The sequence below is a fragment of the Tiliqua scincoides genome, chromosome 2 (assembly GCF_035046505.1).
Source record: "Tiliqua scincoides isolate rTilSci1 chromosome 2, rTilSci1.hap2, whole genome shotgun sequence".
Taxonomy (NCBI): Eukaryota; Metazoa; Chordata; class Lepidosauria; order Squamata; family Scincidae; genus Tiliqua; species Tiliqua scincoides.
In genome coordinates this window covers 161,911,301-161,934,155 of record NC_089822.1, presented here as the reverse complement: position 1 = coordinate 161,934,155, position 22,855 = coordinate 161,911,301, and the positions used below count along the sequence as shown (strand labels likewise).

The following is a 22,855-nucleotide window of genomic DNA, read 5'->3' as shown; positions in this document are numbered from 1 at the left end:
GCACAGAAGTGCACTGAAAAATGAACAATCTGAAATTTGTCATGAAACTTTTAAAAAGTATCAACTAGTTAACAGACACTTGCAGAAGAGTTGCCATGTTGAGCTTTTATATTTTTAGTAACAAAGTAATGAAGTGCAGCATAGCACTTAAAAGACTAACATTATTGTGGCAAGAGCTCTTCACCAGAAATATGAAGTAACATTGTAATTCCTATAAGGCTAAGGACTTGCGAAGTCTTGTATATGAAAACCCATTTGAAATAAACTGGCTCCACTGATGTCTTGTTTTTAATCATAACTTATAATACCCTGCACCTGAATACTTTTACACTGAATACATTTAATATATTATTTTAATTCATAATTTCAGCAGCAACTTTTTAAAAAAACTTTTCTGTTAACAAAGAGTATTAGTGTAGTTTCAGGTAACTCAGATACAGTATGTGGTTTTGCAACAGTCATCATTCTGATCATGGTGCTTACAGTTCATGATGAAATCATCACTTTTTAGATCTCTGCCGTAACACATCCTATAAAATCATGAGAACATGACTCTGAGAGATTCTCACGCCTTCAGAATCAGTAACATAATGGAACAAGTCAATACAAGCCCATCTGACTTATCTGCCCAGAAAATCATGAGCATGTATTAGAAGTATCCACTTGTTTCATTTTCAAAAAGAAAACGAGAAGATCATGCCCCTATAAATCAATGGCTGCTTGATCCATATCTGGCAGCCAATTAACAAACACATACTAAAATAAGTTACACAGCAAAGAGTGTAAGGTCATTTCAAATACTATGTATTCCAATAATCAACCATGAACATGAAATTGGGGAGTGGGTGATATTTTAAGCTTCTAAAATCTGGCTTGTTATGGGGTGTTGCAAGTTATTCACACTAGTTAGTACTTAAATATTTGCTTAGGCTGCTCAAAAAGCCTGTTTGCTCTCTAGCAGAGCTAGGTCAGCTCTCCAGGATGGAGTCAATCCCACTCCACCCAACTTCTCCCCAGCAAGGAATCTCTTCCTCTTTCCCCAACTGGCTGGACCGGATTGCACTCAAGCTTCTGCTACTATTGCCAGGGCCTGCCTTCTCTTCTTCTTGTCATCTACCTACAGCTCCCTCCTCCTTCTTGCTTTCATCTCTCCCCAGTCACATCCTGAATGGTTGGTCCTCCGCTGTTGTTTAAATGAGCTGTCTGTAATTAATTCAACAGGAATTTCAGGTAATAGGCACCCCTGAACTTCAGGTCATTTAATTAGAACTCTACTTACAGGAATGAGTGCTTTCCCTAAGGGAAAGTCATGTTTGCAAAGTCTTCTATGATTCTACTACATTAAATTCATATGCTTATAATTTGTGAATGTTGGGTAGGCAGTCAAGTATGTGAACATGACCAAATGACTCAGGATAGTGAAACCCAGAGCAAACTAAAGAATTCTTCAGACTGGACAAATAAGCAACAGAATGGGTAATGAGACTGAAAGCAAATACAGAGTGATGCAACTTGGGGCAAAGAATTCTCAATTCTTCTTATACATTGACAGAGTGTGAACTAGCTGTGACTTCTCCAGAAAAGATAGTTTGGAGTTGGGGAGCTGAAAACATCAACAATTTTGATAGAAAAGCATTTGAAAGAATATGTATGTGTCTGTTCCAGTTCTCAAATTCCAGTATTTCTAACATTGATTTTTTTATATTACAGTTTCCTGTTGTGAACTCTATTTTGAACTGGCTTCAAATCAAGTCTTTCAATAATTTCTTATTTGAGCTAGAAGACAGCTTGGAAAACTTAAAATATAAATATTTAAATCAATCAAACAACCCTTGAATTAGCATAAGGGGGACCCAAAGACTTATCCTCAAAGCAGAAAAATGAGTCTCCTCAAAGAGCGCAAGCCCAAAAAACCTCATTACATTCCAAGGCCTCCAGGAAAACCATTTAAATACAAGTGCTTTCAATGCCCCTTCACTTGCAATGAGAAATCACACCTTTTCAATCATATGAAATACGGGCTCTGCAAAAACTCAATAACTTTAGTGTCCGAACAGGATCGTGTCATCAAATGTTCAAAGTCCAATTCCTTAGAGTCTAAGCAGATCAATCAAGCTGAACTTGCAACAAAGCCAAGTTCCTCTAAAGGCCTCTTAAATCTTGAATCTAAACCTCAATATGGTTTTGCCAAAGACGATGCCAAGGAAAACATGGAAGTTCAAAATCAAGCAACAAGTAAATTGGTACACGTGCAAAAACCAGCAATTCAGAAAGAACTAACTCCTGTTGGTAATGAAGAAGGAAGCACAGCCAACATGCAGCCTAGTCTTGAAGGCATCATCAGACCCTCTGCATTTGTACCTGTAGGAGAGCACCGGCACAGTAAAGACAGTAATGATACATCTCAGTTGACTTCTCTTTCTGATTCAAACAAAGGCTCCCCCTTCCACACAAAGTCAGCATTTCATGCTCCAAATAACCCATGGAAAACAGGTTCCACACTCCTTGCACCAGATTTTACTCATAAAATTCCACCAGCAAAAGGCTTCACTTCAATTCCATCTTATATGCAGCCTATGATTCCTGAGTATTCACCTTCATTGTATGAACACGGATTGGCTATCTACGCACCTTGCTTTCTTCCAGGTAACTCTCATGAGTGTGAAAGTTCAGTGCTCTCTGTCTACAGCACTCAAGATCAAAGACATTTCCTTCCCCACCCAGGTCCACTTCCTAAATCAATAAATCCAGCAACTTATGAACACTATCGTTTATTCCAGCAGTATCACCCTACTCCTCCAGTACCATACGGATTTTGTAGACCAACAGAATCAGCTTTTTACAGACTTCCACATATTGCAAGTATTAACAGAGATACAAGTTCTCATTTAATGGAGGAAACAACCTTGCTGTACCCAGCTTCTTCAAATCTGGCCAGGTCACTTTCACTGAATCCTCACAAAAAAACAGCTGATGATGAAAAAGAAATTCCTCTGCTGCATGTCAAAAATTCAAAAGAGGAGCAAAATGAAAGAGAGAATGCCAAGATGAGCCCTCGTGCTGGAAGTGCAGCAACTGGGTCCCCAGGCAGACCTAGCCCAACAAACTTCACACAGACAAGCCATGCTTGTGAAGGCCTTTTTGATCTTTCTAACAAGTCATCTTCCATTAGTATAAGCAATTATAACCAATCTGAGGAGAGCTGCACAGCATTCAGACCACTGAGGAAAAATTCACATCAGTCTGCTCTGCCAAAGGAAGACAGAGGCAACTCACCCAGAAGGTAAAAAAAAATTACTAGTTCCATAGAGAAAGCAAACATGCCCTTAGAATACTTCACACAGGGACTCTCAGGACAGATTTTATTACATGTCATACACAGGACATGTAGGAAGAGCACAGGTAACTTAGAAAAACCAGATTGAACAAAAGAGAGAATGGGATATGTGGGAAAATAAAGAGCAGGTACTAGAACTTACTGTATATAATGGTATTTTGAATCTTTAAATATATATTGATAACACTTTTTGAACTTTGTCTTATTTTCTCTTTGAACATGAATGTGATTTGATTTACAGCATCATCTTATGCATGTTACTTGGAAGTAAGTTCCACAAATTAAATGTGAATTAACCCAAATAAATGTGCACAAGATTTCAGACTTAAATATGCAGTTGTTGAGTGACAAACTCCTTATTTTATGTAAATTACAAAAAAAAAAAATCAGGGTGAGCTCTATATCTAAAAATAAATTACTTTGCTTTAGAAAGCACATAGGGTAATGTAGTGATCTGCCCGCTTCCCTATCAACATTATACCTTGTTTACTAACAATGCATTACAATCTTAGAACAAGAAAGCCCTATGATAGCCTAGCTTGAGACAATTTTCCTTGAGAAAATTTTCAATTTACTAAAAAATTCAGCTAAATGTTAAATCACTTTAAAAAGCTGCTTATATTACAAATATGCAATACCTAGAACACAAAATTGACTACAGCCTGCAACCATATCCCTCAAACCGTCCTTCAAACTCTATCTCGGGTGGGCTACAACTTATTCATCATCATGACAACCATATAATTTAGATAAATTGTTTGTGGATAAAGGATAGAAATCTAAGAGCCCAATCCTATCAAATTTTCCAGTGCCGGTGCAGCCATGCCAGCGGGGCATGCACTGCATCTTGTGGTGGGGAGGCAGTAAGAAAGGCCTCCTCAAGGTATGGGAACATTTGTTCCCTTACTTTGGGGGTGCATTGAAGTTGCACCAGTGCTGTAAAGTTGGATAGGATTGGGCTCTAAGACTCCTATACTGAAACCAAAACTTCTATCAGATTAATTTTCCTTCAATATTTGATTTAATGTATTAAAATACTTATTTTATATCTTATTTACAATCAGCTCATTGCATTGCTTTTTCTGTTGTTAAAAAAACCACACTAGTCCTATTTTAACTTTTATTTTGCCGAAATACAAAAATTAAAAATGTCAATTTTTTTTTGCTCAACAGTGATATCGCTAGTGAAAATGAAAATATAAAGCATGCAAGCGACAGTAACGACGACCCTTCATACAATTCTGATGACAACACAGGAGTAGCACCACTTAATCTTTCCAAAAAGTCAGATGCAAACATTGTTCGTGATCATATGTACAATACCATGCCCCAGACAGAAAGCCAGAACTTCATGGAACTCCAAGAAATGCCTCTGAATCTCTCAGTAAAGGACAATTGTAATATTAAATTATCAACCCATACCTCATCACATGAAGCAGAAGACAGTGAACCTGTAAAAACTGAAAATGAAAGTTTGGGGACAGAGGCATGTGACTCTAAGGATCATACTGATGGGGGGTGCTGTGATAAGACTCTTGTTGCGGTGCAAAGTGAAGAAGCCCAGAAAATCCGGACAATTGACAATTGTGATGAACAGAAACAAACTGCTGCTGTTGCACTTTGTCAGCTAGCTGCTTATAGTCCTAGTAAAATCCAAATGGATAGTGCAGAGAAAAGTAACAAGGATAGCAATTCTCAATATCCTGAACCTGCCCCTGAACCTTCCGATATTCAAGACAATCACTGTAGTCAAAAAGCAAAAGGGCAAAAAAGGACAAATCAAAGAGAAGTGGCAAAACAGCAGCAAGGAGCAAAAAGAGTAAGAACAAATGACTGCAGTAGAGTGTTTACTCTGAGAAAAAGAACTAGAGTATGCTAATACTTCATTTTCTAATGCACCACCAACAGTAAACAATGCTGAAAGCCAAAGCATTACAATAGATTTTTTAACAAAAATTGACCTGACATATTTGATCTGTTATATCATGTAAATATAAAGGGTCCTTAATTTTGTATTTATGTTTCAAAGTAACTCAAATACCCCCTGATTACAAGCTGAATTTCTAAGTGAACATTTAAATGTAAACTGAAGCTAATTGTTTCTTAAGTGCACTGTGGTGGGATGACTTTTACATCCATTTTCACTACCAAAGGTGACACCTTTGCTACATATCAGTGTCATACGACGTCTGTGAATTATTTCGCTCTCAATTTTTTTAAGATTTATTGTTCAGTATGTTTTATTGATTTACCTACAATTTAGCGTGTGAACATTCCACTTGCTTTTTAAAGTTTAGCGCTAGTTGTGTTTTAAATTACATACTTCAGTCGCTAGGGTGGGGAGCACTCATTAATCCATGCTAACGTACTGATTTGATCTGCTTTTTCTGAGGCCATCTTTTGTGCCTTTTGTGCCAACTTTTTGAAGGTTTAAATGCAATTTGTTTTATTTAAAACTCATTAAACTGATATCACTTTGGTTTAATACCCTTCTATTACATATTTGTGCAGCCAAACAAATTTGCTATTGATGAAAAGTCACCTGCTACACTAACATAATGTGTGGAATTATGTGAAGCTGTGTTGACAAAGTAATGGCACACTAAAAACAGTTTATCAGCTGAGGAAGTGTATACTGTATGCCTACACTGATAATGGTGGCACTACTGGAGTCTGCCTCACCTAACTGGGGCCAAACACATCTTTGCACATCTTTAGCAAAAGATAACCCACAACTTAAAATAAACCAATTCTAGTCCTGGGACTGGAATTTTCAAAGGAGTTTCAAGCTTTAGATTCAAAAAATGATGCTCCCACATGAATGCTTTTATGTTTGTCAGACAACATACTTGGACACCAGGCACTAAGAACTCCAAACCTAGGGATTATTTTGTATATATTAGAAAGATAACTGCTGGTGATGGAGTTAGTTCTATAGTTTTATCATTCACATTAATTTTTAAGCATCTGAACAGTGACACACTAAGGTTATTTTGTTTTGCTTTGTTTTTGCAAAATTGCTGAAATTTTGTTTTGTGAATTGTAAGTCTGGCATGTTTTCCTAATTTTCCAATAAAATGCTATGTACTATACTTTCAGAACAATGAATCATGGCACAAATAAAGTGTTTATATTGCTTCTGTTTTATTATGTGTCTTGCAAGCAACCACAAAAACCTGAAAACTTGATTATTTTCTACAGCACATTTATCAAGCAACTTTCAAACAATCTCTAGAAAACTACAAGTTCATAAGTATACTGCAAATATTCCTTGTATTATTTAATACATAGAGTTAAGATTGTGCTAAGTAGAGTTCAAAACACATTATCTCACCTGCTATGCTGCTGTACAACAGCAGAGAAGAGCTCACAATACCAGAGGATTGGCAAGGATTAACTAGTGCAGGGGGGCCAACCTTTCAAGTTTAGGGCTCCAGTACTTTTAACAATTGCGTAGGGCAGGGAGTTCAGCAGGTGAACTACACCTGCTGAAATTCCCTCCTCTACACAATTGTTCAAGGTACAGGAGCCCTAAACTTGAAAGGTTGGCCACCCCTGGACAGATGAATAGTGGAGGTAACAAAGTGTGTAGGTGAGATGAAGCTAGGGCAGACTGCTAAAGAAATACCCTTGCTAAATAGAGCCAGTATAAGCGCAGTGAACAGAATATTGAACTTGGAACAGAAAGACTTGGCATAGTGAATAGAGGTGGTTGGGGCTGTTCATAAACAGAGATTTTGAGAAAATGTCAGAATACAAAAAAATGATAGAAAGCTTATAGAAGACACTGAGACTTAAGGAAAGAAAGAGAATGTGGACATGATAATGAAAACAGAAAAGCAGATTATAGCAGAGGTGTTCTGAATTATTAGTGAAGTGAAAGCTGAGCACAGGAAGCCGATACAGTTATGTATTTTACAATTATCCAAGCATGCTCAACAGTTTTATCTGAAGGTACAGAGAACAAAGGATGGCTCTAATGGGGTATACAAAGACCAAGTTGTGGAGCAGGACATCCCTAGTTCAAATACTGCTTCTGCCACAACCTTACTACACTACTGGCCAGGATCTGTCAGGTTCAGTAAAATGCAGGTAATAATGACCATTATGTGGCTATTATCAGGATTATTGAGGTAACTAAAATGAAAGAATCTCTGAATATTGTAAAGTGCTATACAAATGCTAAGTGTTAATGTCATTATGAAAAGGGCTTGTGGCAGGCTTTGGCAAACACAGTATAAGTAAGGAAAACTGAAAAGTCAAGGAGGGTGGCAAGTTTACAAGTTCCCCTAACAGGGGACATATCTGTGAATAGAATGAGATGGCGACAGAATGAGCATTAGTTTATTAAGTCATTCCGAAGACTAAGTGCAGGCAGTAACATCTAAAGTCTTTCATGAATTTAACTGTGTTTGATAGTCACCTTATCATACAACAGACCAATCATTTTGTTTCATGCAATATATGAAGTACTAATCAAATTGCAAGGAACTTACCATCTGGGAGTCGGGAAGGTAGCAACAACCCTCTTCTTCCTAATTCAGCCAGAGCCAAACATCCACCATGCCATGAATTGTCAGTTTCCTGGAAACTATAATTTTAGAAAAAGAAAGTCTGGATGCAAGCTGACATTTGACTTTCAAGTTTCAGTGTGTTTATCAAATACTTTTGTCAAGGTGCTCTTCAAGAACTGCTCTTATACTGTGTCGTAGCAGAGCAGAGGCTAGAGTTAAAAGCTCTCAAAGATTATTCAAGTGTTAGAAAGCATTATCCAAGGCATCACAACCTTAGCTAGGATATCATTGCCCATCTCCTCAAGTGTTTTTGCAAGTCTGAAGTAAACTTTTTTTTTAAACTTTAATGCCCAACTGCTAAGTATACCCTCATCCTCTGAGGAAAAATAGGCATTATAGGAGTCTGAAAGTATTGTGAGTAACCTACAATAGGAATAAAAACAGGGGTCAAACCAGAAGGGCATAGGCAAACATATATGAGAGACCTTACACAATAGATAAGTGTGCACAAGACCTGTTGTCTTTCAGAAGTATGACAATACAAATTACTGCTTGTATTAAAATCTAACGAACAAAAAATATACTTTCAGCATGGATCAGAAGCCTTCAATTCCGTCCGGTGAAAGGGAACTAGCGGAAATATTAAGAACTGTTTATGCTTGATGATTTATAAAACAGCTCCTACAAAACCTGAACTGCAAGAGAACAGGCAAACTATCAATAAGGGACACATCAGTTTGGAACATATGTCAAAACTTTTAAAAGCATTTGCTGTTTATGTAGTTTTCATTTTAAGAAGTATGCTGCTCCCAGGAGACCTCCTATTCTAACTATGCACTTGTTAGAAATTTATTTTCTCAAAAATTCTCCCTGCTGCTAATAAATACTGATTTACTGTCAGTAATGTGCTAGGAACTATAAAGAGGTAATAATATCTGCACCCAATAAGCTTATAATTCAAGATCAAAAAGGAGGAGAATAACACAATAAAAATAACAATAACTGGACTTTATAAAACAAAATGGTGAAGATAGTGGACAAGTTAACTGGTATCTGGCTGCACAGAAAATGCAATACTATGAGAGGAAGGCTTTGTGGAAGAGTTGGGTTTTGAGGAGGAATAAGTGCTATGCTGTCCCCAAGAGCAACTGTCAATTTTCTATTTTCCTATAATACAAAGAGAGTTCTGCTGGATAATCATACAGAAAGTTCATAGTCCAGCATCCTTCTTCCCAGAGTAGCTAGATCATTACCAGTGAAAAGCCCACCAGAAGAAGAGTAATAGCCTTTCCTTGGTATTCACCACCAAGCAACTGGCAATAAGGGGCATACTGACAACAAACTTGGATGGTCCATTTAGCTTTCATGGCTAACTGTTATTAAATAGACAGGTCCTTGAAGAAATTATCCAATTCCCCCTTTAACATAATACAAACTAGTGGCCACTGCCATGTCTTATGGAAGCAAATGCCATAAATTACAAACTGTGATTTTTTTTATCTTGTCTGAATCTGCTGCCAGTCAAATTCATTAGATGACCAAGTACTAGCATTAGGAGACAGAGGAAAAAAATCCATTCCCCTTGTCCACATCATGCCAGATTTTTTAAACCTATAAGTTCTCATTCAATTTTTCTCTCAACTAAAAGCCCCAAACACACATTTAAACTTTCTCATAGGAAATGTGCTCCAACTCCATTATCATTTCTTCTATCACCTTTTCTAGCTCTATAACGCCCTTACTGAAATGAAGCAATTAAAATTGCAAAATGTATTCTGATTCTATTAGGTAGACTTCAAATCTCACCAGATTAAGAATTATTCTCTTACTATGTTTTGGAGTAAAGGATTTTGAAACAATCCTTTAGACATGTTTTGCAACAAAGTGTTCAATTAATCCATAACCAAGGATTGATCCAAACCAAGGTTAATTGTTCAGTCTGCTCATGAGGCTGAGTGAAGCATTCACTTTGAAAGTTGGGCTACAGGAGACACAAGCGTGTCCTGCACCTGCCTGCTACCCAACCTCTTGCTGCTGTCATCGCAATCCACTTTATCCTTCCCACAATGAAAATGAAGCAAGCTATAAGAAGCAAGCAGAAGTGGGACCCTACATCTTTCTCCACAACCACCATCACCACCACTCTTACACATTCGCTTTCCTTTCCACAAGGCATGTGAGCAAGAAGAGGCTCACACTGCTGGAGGAGGAGGTGGTGTTAGGGTGGCAGTACAGTCATTCTCTTCTTGCTCAGTTCCCTTCCCTTCTGGGAAGCAGAGCAAATAGAAAAAAGAGCATACTGGTAACAGAGGCATATCTCATCCTCCAGCACTAATGCTCTTTCCAAACAGGCTGGGTGGACAAAGCCTCAAGGAGAGAACAGAAGAGGAAGCCTTCCTCTTCTGCTGAATTTCAAGGTTCTGCCTACCCAACCTGCCTGAAAAAAGAGCAAGAAATAGAATTGCAAGATGGCTAAGATGGAGTGGTGTGTACATGCAATTCCTAAGTGTGTACGCAATTAGAAAGTTATTCCTTTGCTAGATAATATTTTATTCCTTTTTGCAGTCTTAGCTTCAATCTTCACAAGGATGCACATTTCCATGGTGCTTTCCCACACTTCTGAAAAACCCTAATGTTTTAAAGGAGATTTTCTATCCCTCTTCCATGGAAGTGTTTTATACATGTTGTTTGCCTTCAAACAAGAGCTGGATATATTTCATCTACAAGTTTGTATGAGTTTAGAGAACCTTCTCAAAACGTTAAATATTACCTGAAGCAGTCCAACACAGATCCAACCACCTCATCAGCGAGCTCTTTTGGTAACCTTCCAGTCAGTCTACCAATCCTGAAAAAATCAAAAGCAATTCATAAAGATTTTTTCACATTCAAAGTTGGCAACATCCAGTTCAAATCTGTATTTTGGAGTTCAACTGAAAATAAAATTTGCTGTATTTCTGAACTCAAACTTTCCAGGTCACATAAGACTATCATTTTAATTATTCTAGGGGAAAAAATGTCAGAATTTAATAGGAGAATTTTCCCTAACATTTCAAGTTGGAAGGTAGGAAATGGTTAACAAATACAGGGATCTGCTTGGAGTCATTTTTAATTGTACAGCAGTACACTACATCCCTCTGCCAAAAAGGACTGCTGAAAGGAAAAAGAGTCAAATCAAGTTTTTACAAAAACAAGAAAAATAGGAGTACAAGACAATCTGGGTCCAGAAGTACGCGTACTAATGTTCCTCTGTTCTGAACATTAGTGAAAAATGTACAGTGTTATTGGAGAAGATATAGACTAGAACCTTGTTGCTTGTGTTGCCTGACAGGTGCAAGCCCTTCCTAGCCATTGATTGAAGATGGGCACACATTACAAAATTTTTTCAGAAGGGAAGATAAAAGCACTCTCTTTGTTACCCTCCGCATGTGTGCTGTTCATATCTGCAGAGAGAGCAGTAAAGGAACTACTCATAAGCAACCAATCCAGTTACTCATATCAAGCAGAAGAAAGAGCCTCTTATTCATGAGTAGATCCTCACACATGGTCTATCTCCTTTCTAAATGCGAGAGATACAGCACAGGAATTACCAATGCATTCTGGGGCAAAGCTAGGCAGAGACAAAGGCTTCTGTGCGACCATTGGGCAAATTACTGTTTTTTGGTTTTGGTTGTTTTTTTTTAACTTGCTGAATATGATTGGAGTGGGTCTCCTGGCATCCCCAGCATCTGCGGAAAACTGAAACCATGAATATCAGATCCACTGGTACCAGAGCACACCTGTATTTCACACACCTATTCAAAATAATCAGTGCTGCTGGTCTAGACATCTTTGCTAGGAAAAAAGCCAATATGATGCTCCCTTACTCCAGACTGGATCTCATTTTCCTCAAATTACATAGAAACAGATACTATAAGCAATAAAACAATGCCACCTCTAGAATATACAATGTGTCTGCTCCTCAATTCTTCATGGTAAGAAGGGGCAGCCCAATCCTGCCTGGCATGTGGAACTGCTAAGGCACCAAAAATGGCTGCCATGGTATCCTGCATGTAACCAGGCAGCTCACTGTGGCTCCTCCAGAGAAGGGAACTTTCATCTCCTTCCCCTGGATAAGGGAAGTAGTCCCACAATGGGGCTACTTGATTCTGCGGTGACTCTTGAGCTGGCTCAGAATTGGAGAGCCCCATGTCGGACTATGCGGACTCTGAATCCGGTGGAGCAGAGCTCCACTAGTTCCGCCCTTCTCCTGCCTCACTCCCTCCCCTGCCTCCCCGCCCTCTGCCCACCTTCCGCCACCCCAGAATACCTCCTTCCCACCTCCCCCTACACCCCCCATTTACCTCTCTGCCACAGGGCAGTCCAGACAACAACCTGGCAGCAGAATGTGGGCCCAGCGCCAGAGCTGACCCAGCATGAGCTTGCGCTGGGCTACCTCCGGCGCTAGGCCCACAGTAAGGGCTCACAAACGTGCCTTATGGAATGTTTGCAACAGTGTGCACCAGTAGTGAGCCAGTGCGCAAGGGTCTGGATTGGGCCCTCAGATCAGCCATATACCATATCACTGTACCATGTAATATACCTTTGGTACAACATGAACAACTGTAGGCTCCCAAGAACCAAGGGAACACAAAGGCGAAGAAATAATTGATGCTGAATTTCAACCAGGCAGGAGGTGTAGCCTACAAGTTCAGCTGTCATCCTGCTAAGGTGACAGCTTGCTAAGGTGAAAAATCCAGCGATGGGAACTCAAGTCACGAAAATGAGTGATTTGGGGTGACTCTGCGAATCGTGAGTCACACACATGGAAGACTCTGAAAAAGACTCAAGTCAGGGCCCCCCTGACTCAGCACTCATCCCCTCGCATGCTAAGTCTGCCTGTGTCTAAGGGTGCTTCCTTACTGTTTCTGTAGTGTGGAAAACCTCATGGGGTCAGCATTCTGAGGGTAAGCAGCAGGAAGTTCCAGCTGGGAGGTAGGAAAGGGTTAATGAATCAGACAGGAGGGGAGTAGATGGGAGTGAGCTTTTTCCCCCATCTCTGATAGGAAGGAAGGAACCAATTATCACTGGACAAACTATGGACATTCTGATGTTTTTACTGGCTGAGGGAGAGCAGAAGGAGGAGCCCAAGGAGTTTCTTGCCTTACATTTGGCTACAAAAGCCCAGGGAGGTGCTGAGAAAACTCTTTTACCCGATTTTGCTTTCCAACCTCATGGCTTCTTGGCCCTGTTGTTACATGGGGGAAGCAATTTTCATTAAATGACTGGATGCAGTGGGACTACTTCTGAGTAGGGTTGCCAAGGATTGGGTTGTCCTGGTAAGCCTCCCAGATGCAGCACATGACCCTGCTCCCTCTTGCCAATTCTCTTCCAGCTCTCTCATAGTCCCTCCCACCCCTCCTGTCCTGCCTACAGATGGGCAGCAGGGGAGTGAGTAAAGAGAACTCCAACACACACATACTCCTTGGCAGCAGCCCCATTTTCTCCATGGCTGGCTTTTTAAAAAAGGGGGCACGACTAGACTCAGGTCCATTAGAGTCACTCAAGGGTGACTCACAGACTTGGAAAGTGCGAGTTGAGTCGCAGGGGCGTTGACTTGGCAACTCAACTCAAGCCATGCTGGGTTTTCCCGACATTGGAGAAATCTACACAGGATCAGCTGCCTGGATGGGAAACTAGGAGGCCACTGGTCTATCTGCTCGGAGGACTGGAGTTTGGAGGAGTCAGGTGGCGAAAAAGTGGATACTGCAACATCTCTGAGAAACCAGTCTAAAGCTTGGATGCAGCTGCCTGATAGAGACTTGGAAAGTGCAAGCCAGGATGACACCTGTACTATGAAGGGAAACATCTGGAGAACTGAAGGTTCTGTGAGATTTTCTCATGGAATAATACTTGTAAAAATCTCATTGAAAAATGGATTTCTGTTCAGTCTCCCTATGTAAACCACCTTGAGTCTATTGAGAAAGATGGTATATAAATATAAATATATTTTGATTTGGCTGCAGGTCTCAGAAATAGCCAGAAATATTTGCAGATTAAGCTTTGTAAAGCCTGTAAGCTTTCATTTGAAAATACATACCCCTTTGCTGCAGACCACCTAACAATGGTGTCTTTATCTTTCAGTCCAATCAGCAATTGCTCTGTGAAAACATAAGTTTTAAAATACAAATCACAGTAAGAAGGAAAGACTATCAGGATATTTTCTTAGGACCTCTCTTTTTTACAGAGAGGTAAAAAACATACCTCTTTTTTACCTATTCTAAAGCAGGTCCTCCCTGTGCAGAATGACAGCTGAGTTCTATTCACACTTTACTAAATTTGGCCACATCAAAAGATATCCTCATAGTTTTATTTTCATAACTAAACTTCATAGATATCTTCATAGACCATGGCCAATAAGCCTGAACAGTTCTTACTGCGACACTAATGTTCTTACTGCAACACCTACTACAACAACACATGGCAGGACCAGCCATGAAAGTCTTAGATTATATGACACACCACTGCTTAATCAGTAACTCTTCTGACCAGGATAAGGACAAATTTTATAATATGTGATTTTTGAGTGACTTATCAGTCTCAAAATTAAAAAAAAAATAGCTGAGCCCTACATCTAAGATTTAAAAGAATAATAATAGTCCCTAAGCCAACCATTACTGATAAAGTGACAGCAAGGGAGGGAAGACCAGCAATGAAAGGCATCTAGCAGCAACACAGCAATATTTTTCCTATAGCATTAAATAGATCTTAGTTGAAACTGTTTACATGTTTACTTCCCAAATTAGTTACAAGAAAAAATTAGAATGTTAAATGCAAAAGAGGAAAACATGTTCAAAAACTACAGTGACTATAACATCAGATTTTATACTGCCTTCCCCTTGGATCATACACATACCTACAACATTTTCAACCTCTCCTGGGATGTCATATTCCTCCTCCTCTTCCTCTTGAGTGACAGCAGCAGCATTTACTGCTTTCTGTGCAACAGGATCGCCAGGAGAAAACTGCAAATTTGCCGCTAAAGATCGGAAACCCCGTTGATATCTAAAAGACAATGTATTATGCTTACCACATTTTAAGCTTGGGTTTTCTTGGGTATGACATACAGTGTACATTCTTCAAAACATTCTAAAAGTGTACTTTGAACAATAAGTATTTTATATTTATTTTTAGCTCATGATAAAGAGCTTCCTTAGGTATATTCAGGGGCCCGAGCATGCCATACAACGTTTTACTCCTTTGTGATATGGCAAAAAAATTATTCAATCTCCGCATAGTTTCAAAAGACACTTGCTATGTGGTGTATAGGACAGGGGCTCTTGCCTGAGAAAAACAAGCTCTTTTGGGCAAGCAGAACTTACTGTATTATTCCTTGGATCTAGGGCATACTGAATTAAGCTGTGTTCAAGTTCAAAGCATTATGTTTGAATTTTGTACAAATTAAGAGAACACAGATCTACAAAACAATGGCAAAAATTATGAACCTGGGCTTGGCAGTAGAAAGGTCACATTCTTCAACAAGAAAGGAATTTCTTAAGACAACTCTTAAGGTAAAAGATCCAGCCCAAACGAGCGAAAAGAAACTAAAAACAGCAGCTTATAACTGACATCAGTACAATAAATGTAAGGCAGAAAGAGTGTCTGCCCTCCAATAATAAGGAAAATAAAGCAATATAATTTACCAAGATCCTGAAACAGAATGAGATAATCATTATGTTTAAATGTTAAAATAAATTCAAATATAGTTCTGCCTTTATTTAAAAGGGAGAAGGAGGAATACATTATCTGATAATGCAGTGGTTCTCAAACTGGTGGGTCGTGACCCACCAGCTCATGTAAAGGTTTTCCTATCCCTTTAAGGGACGGGAGAAGGGGAGAGGCAGGTAAGTGACCCCCAGGATCGTGTCCCTATGGGGGGTGAAGAGGGGCACTTTCATGCATATTCAAATAGGTAGGGCTGCAGCAGATGGCAAGAGGTGAGGGTAGCACTTCGCAATCCTCCACAGCACTCCCCAAGGCTTGGAATCCTCAGTAAAAGCGGGCGTAAAGCACTTCCGTTTTGCAGGAGGTGCTTTGCGTCCACTTTAACTGAACATTCCAAGCCTCGGGGAGCGCTGTGGAAGGCTGCGCAGGGCTTAACACACCTCCTGCAGCCTTATCTACATAAAATAAGTAGAAAGCACCCCCCTCATCTCCCCCCTCAGCAATTGCATCGCTGCCCTAACCCTTCCCCCACAAAGACTTACTGACGGAGTAAAGCTCCCTCAAAGTTTGAGAAACGCTGTGATAATGTATTCCTCCTCTCCCCTTTTAAATAAAGGTAGAACTATGCAAAAGATTGGAAATTCTGTAAAACTGGACATCCATTACAACACAGATATAATTCCTTAAATTTATACTATAGAATTTTCCAGTTTAAAAATATAACATATTTATGTTTTGTTCATAAAACAACATAGGATTTTGCTTTCCTTATGATGCAAAGTTTATTTCTGAAAGTAGTAATTAGGTGAAGAACAATATATAGAATATACTAAATTGAATTAAAGTACAAGAAGGAGTAAGCTACTTATACATGGGGAATTCAAAAGGTCCTGTGCCAATCTGCTTAAACCAGAAGTTCTTGTCACCAAATGAGCATGTGGTATCTATTACTCATCACTCCAACAATGACAAGATTTTCAGTTCAGGTTAGCCCAATAAAAAAAAGAAGGCAAGTAAAAACATGACTGTAACAAGAACAAACCTCCACTTTGCCACCTTCGGCTTAAGAAATGTCAGGCCAAGTCGTTGAACAAGTTTCACTCCCAGTTTGCGAAGGAGAGTTTGGTTACTTTCAGAGAGCTTGCAGTTATCAAGGCATTCAAGCACAGTAGAAGCTGTAAGAAAATAACGTGTGCTGCACTTAATTTCTCCATGAATAAGCACATCCTACTTCTTTTTAATACAGTGTGCCCCCATATCTGCAGGGAAGGTTCCATTTTGGAAACTCCCATGTTTAAGTGAAACCAAGGATATGGGTAAACGCCTCCCCCCCACCCTCTGAAGCCAAGGGGAGGGTCCTCTGAGCTCAGCAGAGGCTGCTGACATCCTCTTATCCTCTTAAAAAGTCACCTTATAAGACATTAAAAATGTCACTTCGAATTTCACAGAAAAACTGAAAGTCATGTTTTTTCCATTGGTTGGGTTTAGTCTGGACATCCGCGGCCTCTACTGGGCTCAGAGGACCCTCAGGAGGCGAGTAGAGCAGAGTTCCCCCTGACTCCAAAGGATGGGAGGAGGCGTTCGCCTATATGGGGCATGCGTTCAACCAGAGGGGTCACATGGGGGTGCCTTGAACGGATCTGCAGATAAGTGAATTCACAGATACGGGTCCCTCCCCTGTACATCATAGGAATAAGGTGGTCTTGTAAAATACTTTTTATTTTTGTTCTGTAAAATTTACACCCAGTTTCTAATTCCCAGTTTATCAACAGTTCCACAAATAGCCTTGAAGAAAGAAAATTGATTTTGAAGCGACAACGTACAAATGGAAGCTACGTGTGGTTTAAGTACTATTGGCCCCAAATAGAAGTGGCCTGAAATGTTATGACCTCACAGAAAATGTACTGCATTACTTCCTCTTGTTGTTATTACTCCTCCTCCTCCTCCTCCTCCTCCTCCTCCTCCTCCTCTTATTAGACGAGTACTTCCTCTTTTTAGAGGAAGTATCCTAAGCCATGTTTTATTGTCAGAAATACTGTATTCTGCATTTATTGTTGTATTTTAATAATGTATATCCCACCCTATTTACTTATTTTATTATAATAATATATATCCCACACCTTTCTATAGTAACTCAGGGATTCTTACAAACAAGAATAAAAATGAACACAAATTAATACTTTGCAATTTATGAACTTGTTGCAAATTTTATTACAAAATGAACAGCAAATTACTCTTTGCAAAGACAGTGTTAGAATAAAATAAAAAAAAATTAAAAGGCACTTGCAATGAAGCTGACATTGTTAAGGTCCCAAGGAAGAGGAAGAAAAGACTGATTATATTTATCACCTGAAGCTATGCTTGAGTACTTTAAAGAATGACCCTAAGGTTACCATATTAACAGAAGAACCAGTAATCCTGCATAGTTCTGTCACACAGCAATGATTCTTCCAGAATACTGAGTAAATGGAAAGATTTTAAAAGCTGCTTTAGAGTTTGTTCTGTTTGGCTTCACCTCATGGCTCAAAAAATTATACTGAACCTTAAACATACTGACAAAGTTTGAAAATAAGAATTCTTACAACTTCCATTAACAATAAGCAATTTCCTACTTTTATATTATACAATAAAGTTCTGCAAGCTGTAAGAAAAAAATGTACATTAAAATATTGTTCTTTTCCCATTTGCAACAAAAAAATAGCAAAGCTGTGAAATTATTGTTCCTGAATTGTTTCCTTTTCCAGCTTAATTGAAACAGTTTCCAAAATGTTAGTTGGCAACCTTCAGTCTCGAAAGACTATGGTATCGCACTCTGAAAGGTGGTTCTGGCACAGCGTCTAGTGTGGCTGAAAAGGCCAATTCGGGGGTGACAATCCCTTCCACACTGGGAGCAAGTGCAGTCTGTCCCTGGTCTGTCTCCCTGGCTATGGGCCTTCCTTCTTTGCCTCTTAGCCTCAGACTGTTGGCAAAGTGTCTCTTCAAACTGGGAAAGGCCATGTTGCACAGCCTGCCTCCAAGCGGGCCGCTCAGAGGCCAGGGTTTCCCACTTGTTGAGGTCCACTCCTAAGGCCTTCAGATCCCTCTTGCAGATGTCCTTGTATCGCAGCTGTGGTCTACCTGTAGGGCGCTTTCCTTGCACGAGTTCTCCATAGAGGAGATCCTTTGGGATCCGGCCATCATCCATTCTCACGACATGACCGAGCCAACACAGGCGTCTCTGTTTCAGTAGTGCATACATGCTAGGGATTCCAGCACGTTCCAGGACTGTGTTGTTTGGAACTTTGTCCTGCCAGGTGATGCCGAGAATACGTCGGAGGCAGCGCATGTGGAAAGCATTCAGTTTCCTCTCCTGTTGTGAGTGAAGAGTCCATGACTCGCTGCAGTACAGAAGTGTACTCAGGACGCAAGCTCTGTAGACCTGGATCTTGGTATGTTCCGTCAGCTTCTTGTTGGACCAGAATCTCTTTGTGAGTCTGGAAAACGTGGTAGCTGCTTTACCGATGCGTTTGTTTAGCTCGGTATCGAGAGAAAGAGTGTCGGAGACCGTTGAGCCAAGGTACACAAAGTCATGGACAACCTCCAGTTCATGCGCAGAGATTGTAATGCAGGGAGGTAAGTCCACATCCTGAACCATGACCTGTGTTTTCTTCAGGCTGATTGTCAGTCCAAAATCTTGGCAGGCCTTGCTAAAACAATCCATGAGCTGCTGGAGATCTTTGGCAGAGTGGATAGTGATAGCTGTATCGTCGGCAAAGAGGAAGTCACGCAGACATTTCAGCTGGACTTTGGACTTTGCTCTCAGTCTGGAGAGGTTGAAGAGCTTTCCATCTGATCTGGTCCGGAGATAGATGCCTTCTGTTGTAGTTCCAAAGGCCTGCTTCAGCAGGACAGCGAAGAAGATCCCAAACAAGGTTGGTGCAAGAACACAGCCCTGCTTCACGCCGCTTCGGATGTCAAAGGGGTGTGATGTGGAGCCATCAAAGACAACAGTGCCCTTCATGTCCTTGTGGAAGGATCTGATGATGCTGAGGAGCCTGGGTGGACATCCAATCTTGGGGAGAATCTTGAAGAGGCCATCCCTGCTGACCAGGTCGAAAGCCTTCGTGAGATCTATGAAGGCTATAAAGAGTGGCTGTCGTTGTTCCCTGCATTTCTCCTGCAGTTGTCTAAGGGAGAATACCATATCAGTGGTGGACCTGTTGGCTCGGAATCCACACTGTGATTCTGGATAAACGCTCTCTGCAAGTACCTGGAGCCTCTTTAGTGCAACTCGGGCAAACAACTTTCCTACAACGCTAAGGAGAGAGATGCCACGGTAGTTGTTGCAGTCACCCCTGTCACCTTTGTTCTTGTACAGCGTGATGATGCTTGCATCCCTCATGTCTTGAGGTACTCCACCTTGAATCCAGCAGAGACAAAGGATTTCATGCAGCTCAGTGATGATGATCTCTTTGCAGCACTTTAGGACTTCAGCAGGGATGCTGTCTTTTCCAGGTGCCTTGCCAAAGGCAAGGGAGTCCAGGGCCACGTGAAGTTCTTCTAGGGTTGGTCCACTGTCAAGCTCCTCCAGCACAGGCAGGCACTCAATGTTGTTCAGCGCTTCTTCGGTGACTACATTTTCTCTGGAATATAGCTCAGAGTAGTGCTGCACCCAGCGTTCCATCTGCTGCGCCCGATCCTGGATAACCTCGCCTGCGGCAGACTTCAGAGGGGCAATTTTCTTCTGTGTTGGACCTAGGGCCTGCTTGATACCATCATACATCCCCTTGATATTGCCCGTGTCAGCTGCTATCTGTATCTCGGAACAGAGCTGGAGCCAGTAGTCGTTAGCACATCTCATGGCAGTCTGCTGGACTTTGCTGCGAGCACCTCGGAGGACCTGCAGGTTGCGCTCACTGGGACAGGCCTTGTATGCTGCTTGAGCTCTCCTCTTTTCCTCAATGACTGGTGTCAACTCCTCAGAGTGGGCTTCAAACCAGTCTGCTGTCTTGTTGGTCTTCTTGCCAAATATGGACAAGGCGGTGTTGTAAACGGCATTCTTGAAATGTTCCCATCTGTTGGATGCGTTTGCATCGACCGGGCCTGGAAGAGATTCCTCAAGCGCTCGTGCAAATTCCTCCACTTTTCTCTGATCCCGGGTCTTGCTTGTATCAATGCGAGGTCTTCCTTTCCTTTTCGTGTGATACAGTCGCTTTGTTTGCAGTTTCACTCTGCTGCACACCAGCGAGTGGTCGCTGTCACAGGCAGCACCCTGATAGCTGCGTGTGATCTTGATGCTGGGAAGGCTGGAGCGTCTGGTGAGAATCAGGTCGAGCTGGTGCCAGTGCTTTGATCTTGGGTGTCTCCAAGAGACTCTATGTTGGGGCTTCGTGTTGAAGAACGTGTTGCTGACACAGAGACTGTGATGACAGCAAAACTCTAGCAGGCGTTGGCCATTTTCGTTCATCTTCCCAGTGCCGAACTGACCTAAGCAAGTGGGCCACGAACTGTTATCAGCACCAACTCTAGCATTGAAGTCGCCGAGGATGAACAATGGCTCTTTTACGGGGATCTTCTTGATAGTGGTGGCCAGGTCATCATAAAATTTGTCTTTGGCTTCTGCTGAAGACGACAGAGTCGGTGCATAAGCACTGATGAGAGTGACAGGTCCTGCTGATGACTGGAGCTGCAGGGACAAAATTCTTTCACTTCCCACAGTAGGTGGGATGATGGATTTCAGCAGGGTATTTCTGACCGCAAAGCCAACACCATGTTCCCTGGTTTCGTTTGGTGGTTTTCCCTGCCAGAAGAATGAGAAATTTCGCTCCTTGACAGATCCGGAATCTGGCAGCCTTGTCTCTTGAAGGGCGACGATGTCCATCTGCAGTCTGCTCAGCTCCATGTCGATGACAGCTGTTTTGCGTGCATCGTCTATTGCTTGCAGGTCATCAGAGAAGCCAGGTGTCATTGTCCTTACGTTCCAGGTGCCCAGCTTTAGGGCAGGAGTTTTCTGTTTTCTATTGCATGGTGCAGAGTTGTCGATCTGCTTGTCGGTTTTCACCCTAAACCCCACGCACCCCGTGAGGTTAACGGACCGTGGCGAGGCAACACCTTACTGGCTGGGGACTGCCCAGCTTAAGGCGGGCGGTAGCTGCCCAATGAGATGCAATGATCTCTCCCACCGTCGGAAGCAGCCCATGGCGTCATGCCCTACGCCAATCGAGCAAAGACTTATAACCGGTAACTGCTGCTTCCCGTGTTGTGCCGACGCCGTATGGCGAAGTTGGAGTGTCCTCTCCAGTGCGCGAAGCCTGGGTAAAGAAGGTATGGAGGATAGGCTGTTACCCATGCAGCAAATCCCCCCTCTCCACGTCGCTGGAATGATCCAATGGAAAGGCAGAAACCAATACGGTTGGTTCCAGCAGCGTCGCAGGAGTTGCCAGAACATGACTGTGTGCAGCCACGAACTGCCTGAGGGACTCCGGCTCCTGATTTTGCCTCGAGGTTGACTCCTGAAGCCTTTTCCACAACTGGATGTAGCCACAAGGCAGTGGAGGTTTGGAATAAGAGTTTTCCTTCTCTTAGATGTCTCCCTATTCAACTTCCTGATAGCCACAAACCCCTCTCGTGCCCCTCCCCCTGCATCACGTCTGCCTCACCACTGCTCCCTGTTCAACTTCCTGATACACACAAACCCTTCTCGTGCCCCTCCCTCTGCATCCCGTCTGCCTCACCACTGCTCCGTGTTCAACTTCCTGATACACACAAACCCTTCTCGTGCCCCTCCCTCTGCATCCCGTCTGCCTCACCACTGCTCCCTATTCAACTTCCTGATACACACAAACCCTTCTCGTGCCCCTCCCCCTGCATCCCGTCTGCCTCACCACTGCTCCCTGTTCAACTTCCTGATACACGCAAACCCCTCTCGTGCCCCTCCCCTGCATCCCGTCTGCCTCACCACTGCTCCCTGTTCAACTTCCTGATACACGCAAACCCCTCTCGTGCCCCTCCCCTGCATCCCGTCTGCCTCACCACTGCTCCCTGTTCAACTTCCTGATACACGCAAACCCCTCTCGTGCCCCTCCCCTGCATCCCGTCTGCCTCACCACTGCTCCCTGTTCAACTTCCTGATACACACAAACCCCTCTCCTGCCCCTCCCCCTGCATCCCGTCTGCCTCACCACTGCTCCCTGTTCAACTTCCTGATACACACAAACCCTTCTCGTGCCCCTCCCTCTGCATCCCGTCTGCCTCACCACTGCTCCGTGTTCAACTTCCTGATACACACAAACCCTTCTCGTGCCCCTCCCTCTGCATCCCGTCT

General features: G+C 41.9%; 2 protein-coding genes across 3 annotated transcripts in view; one reads left to right on the top strand and one right to left on the bottom strand.

Moving 5' to 3' along the window:
- TBCD (tubulin folding cofactor D) overlaps nucleotides 1–22,855 on the bottom strand; it is a 166,445-nt gene that overhangs the window by 110,048 nt on the left and 33,542 nt on the right. For both annotated transcript variants that reach the window (XM_066618583.1, XM_066618584.1), the window contains exons 10-14: nucleotides 16,595–16,727; nucleotides 14,744–14,892; nucleotides 13,928–13,988; nucleotides 10,622–10,696; nucleotides 7,834–7,928 (exon numbers count right to left, since the gene is read on the bottom strand). In XM_066618583.1, the coding sequence (XP_066474680.1) occupies nucleotides 7,834–7,928; nucleotides 10,622–10,696; nucleotides 13,928–13,988; nucleotides 14,744–14,892; nucleotides 16,595–16,727 (513 nt within the window). The remainder of the gene's footprint in view (nucleotides 1–7,833; nucleotides 7,929–10,621; nucleotides 10,697–13,927; nucleotides 13,989–14,743; nucleotides 14,893–16,594; nucleotides 16,728–22,855) is intronic.
- ZNF750 (zinc finger protein 750) lies at nucleotides 1,881–5,216 on the top strand. The gene is made up of 2 exons (XM_066616757.1): nucleotides 1,881–3,283; nucleotides 4,511–5,216. The coding sequence occupies exons 1-2, from the start codon at nucleotides 1,881–1,883 to the stop codon at nucleotides 5,214–5,216; spliced, it is 2,109 nt and encodes a 702-aa protein (XP_066472854.1).

Excerpts from the sequence above, each read along its gene's own strand:
- ZNF750 (XM_066616757.1), top strand. The coding sequence starts at position 1,881 with ATGAGTCTCCTCAAAGAGCGCAAGCCCAAAAAACCTCATTACATTCCA. Across the intron at positions 3,284-4,510 it reads AGAGGCAACTCACCCAGAAG|TGATATCGCTAGTGAAAATG; the intron begins GTAAAAAAAAAT and ends TTTGCTCAACAG.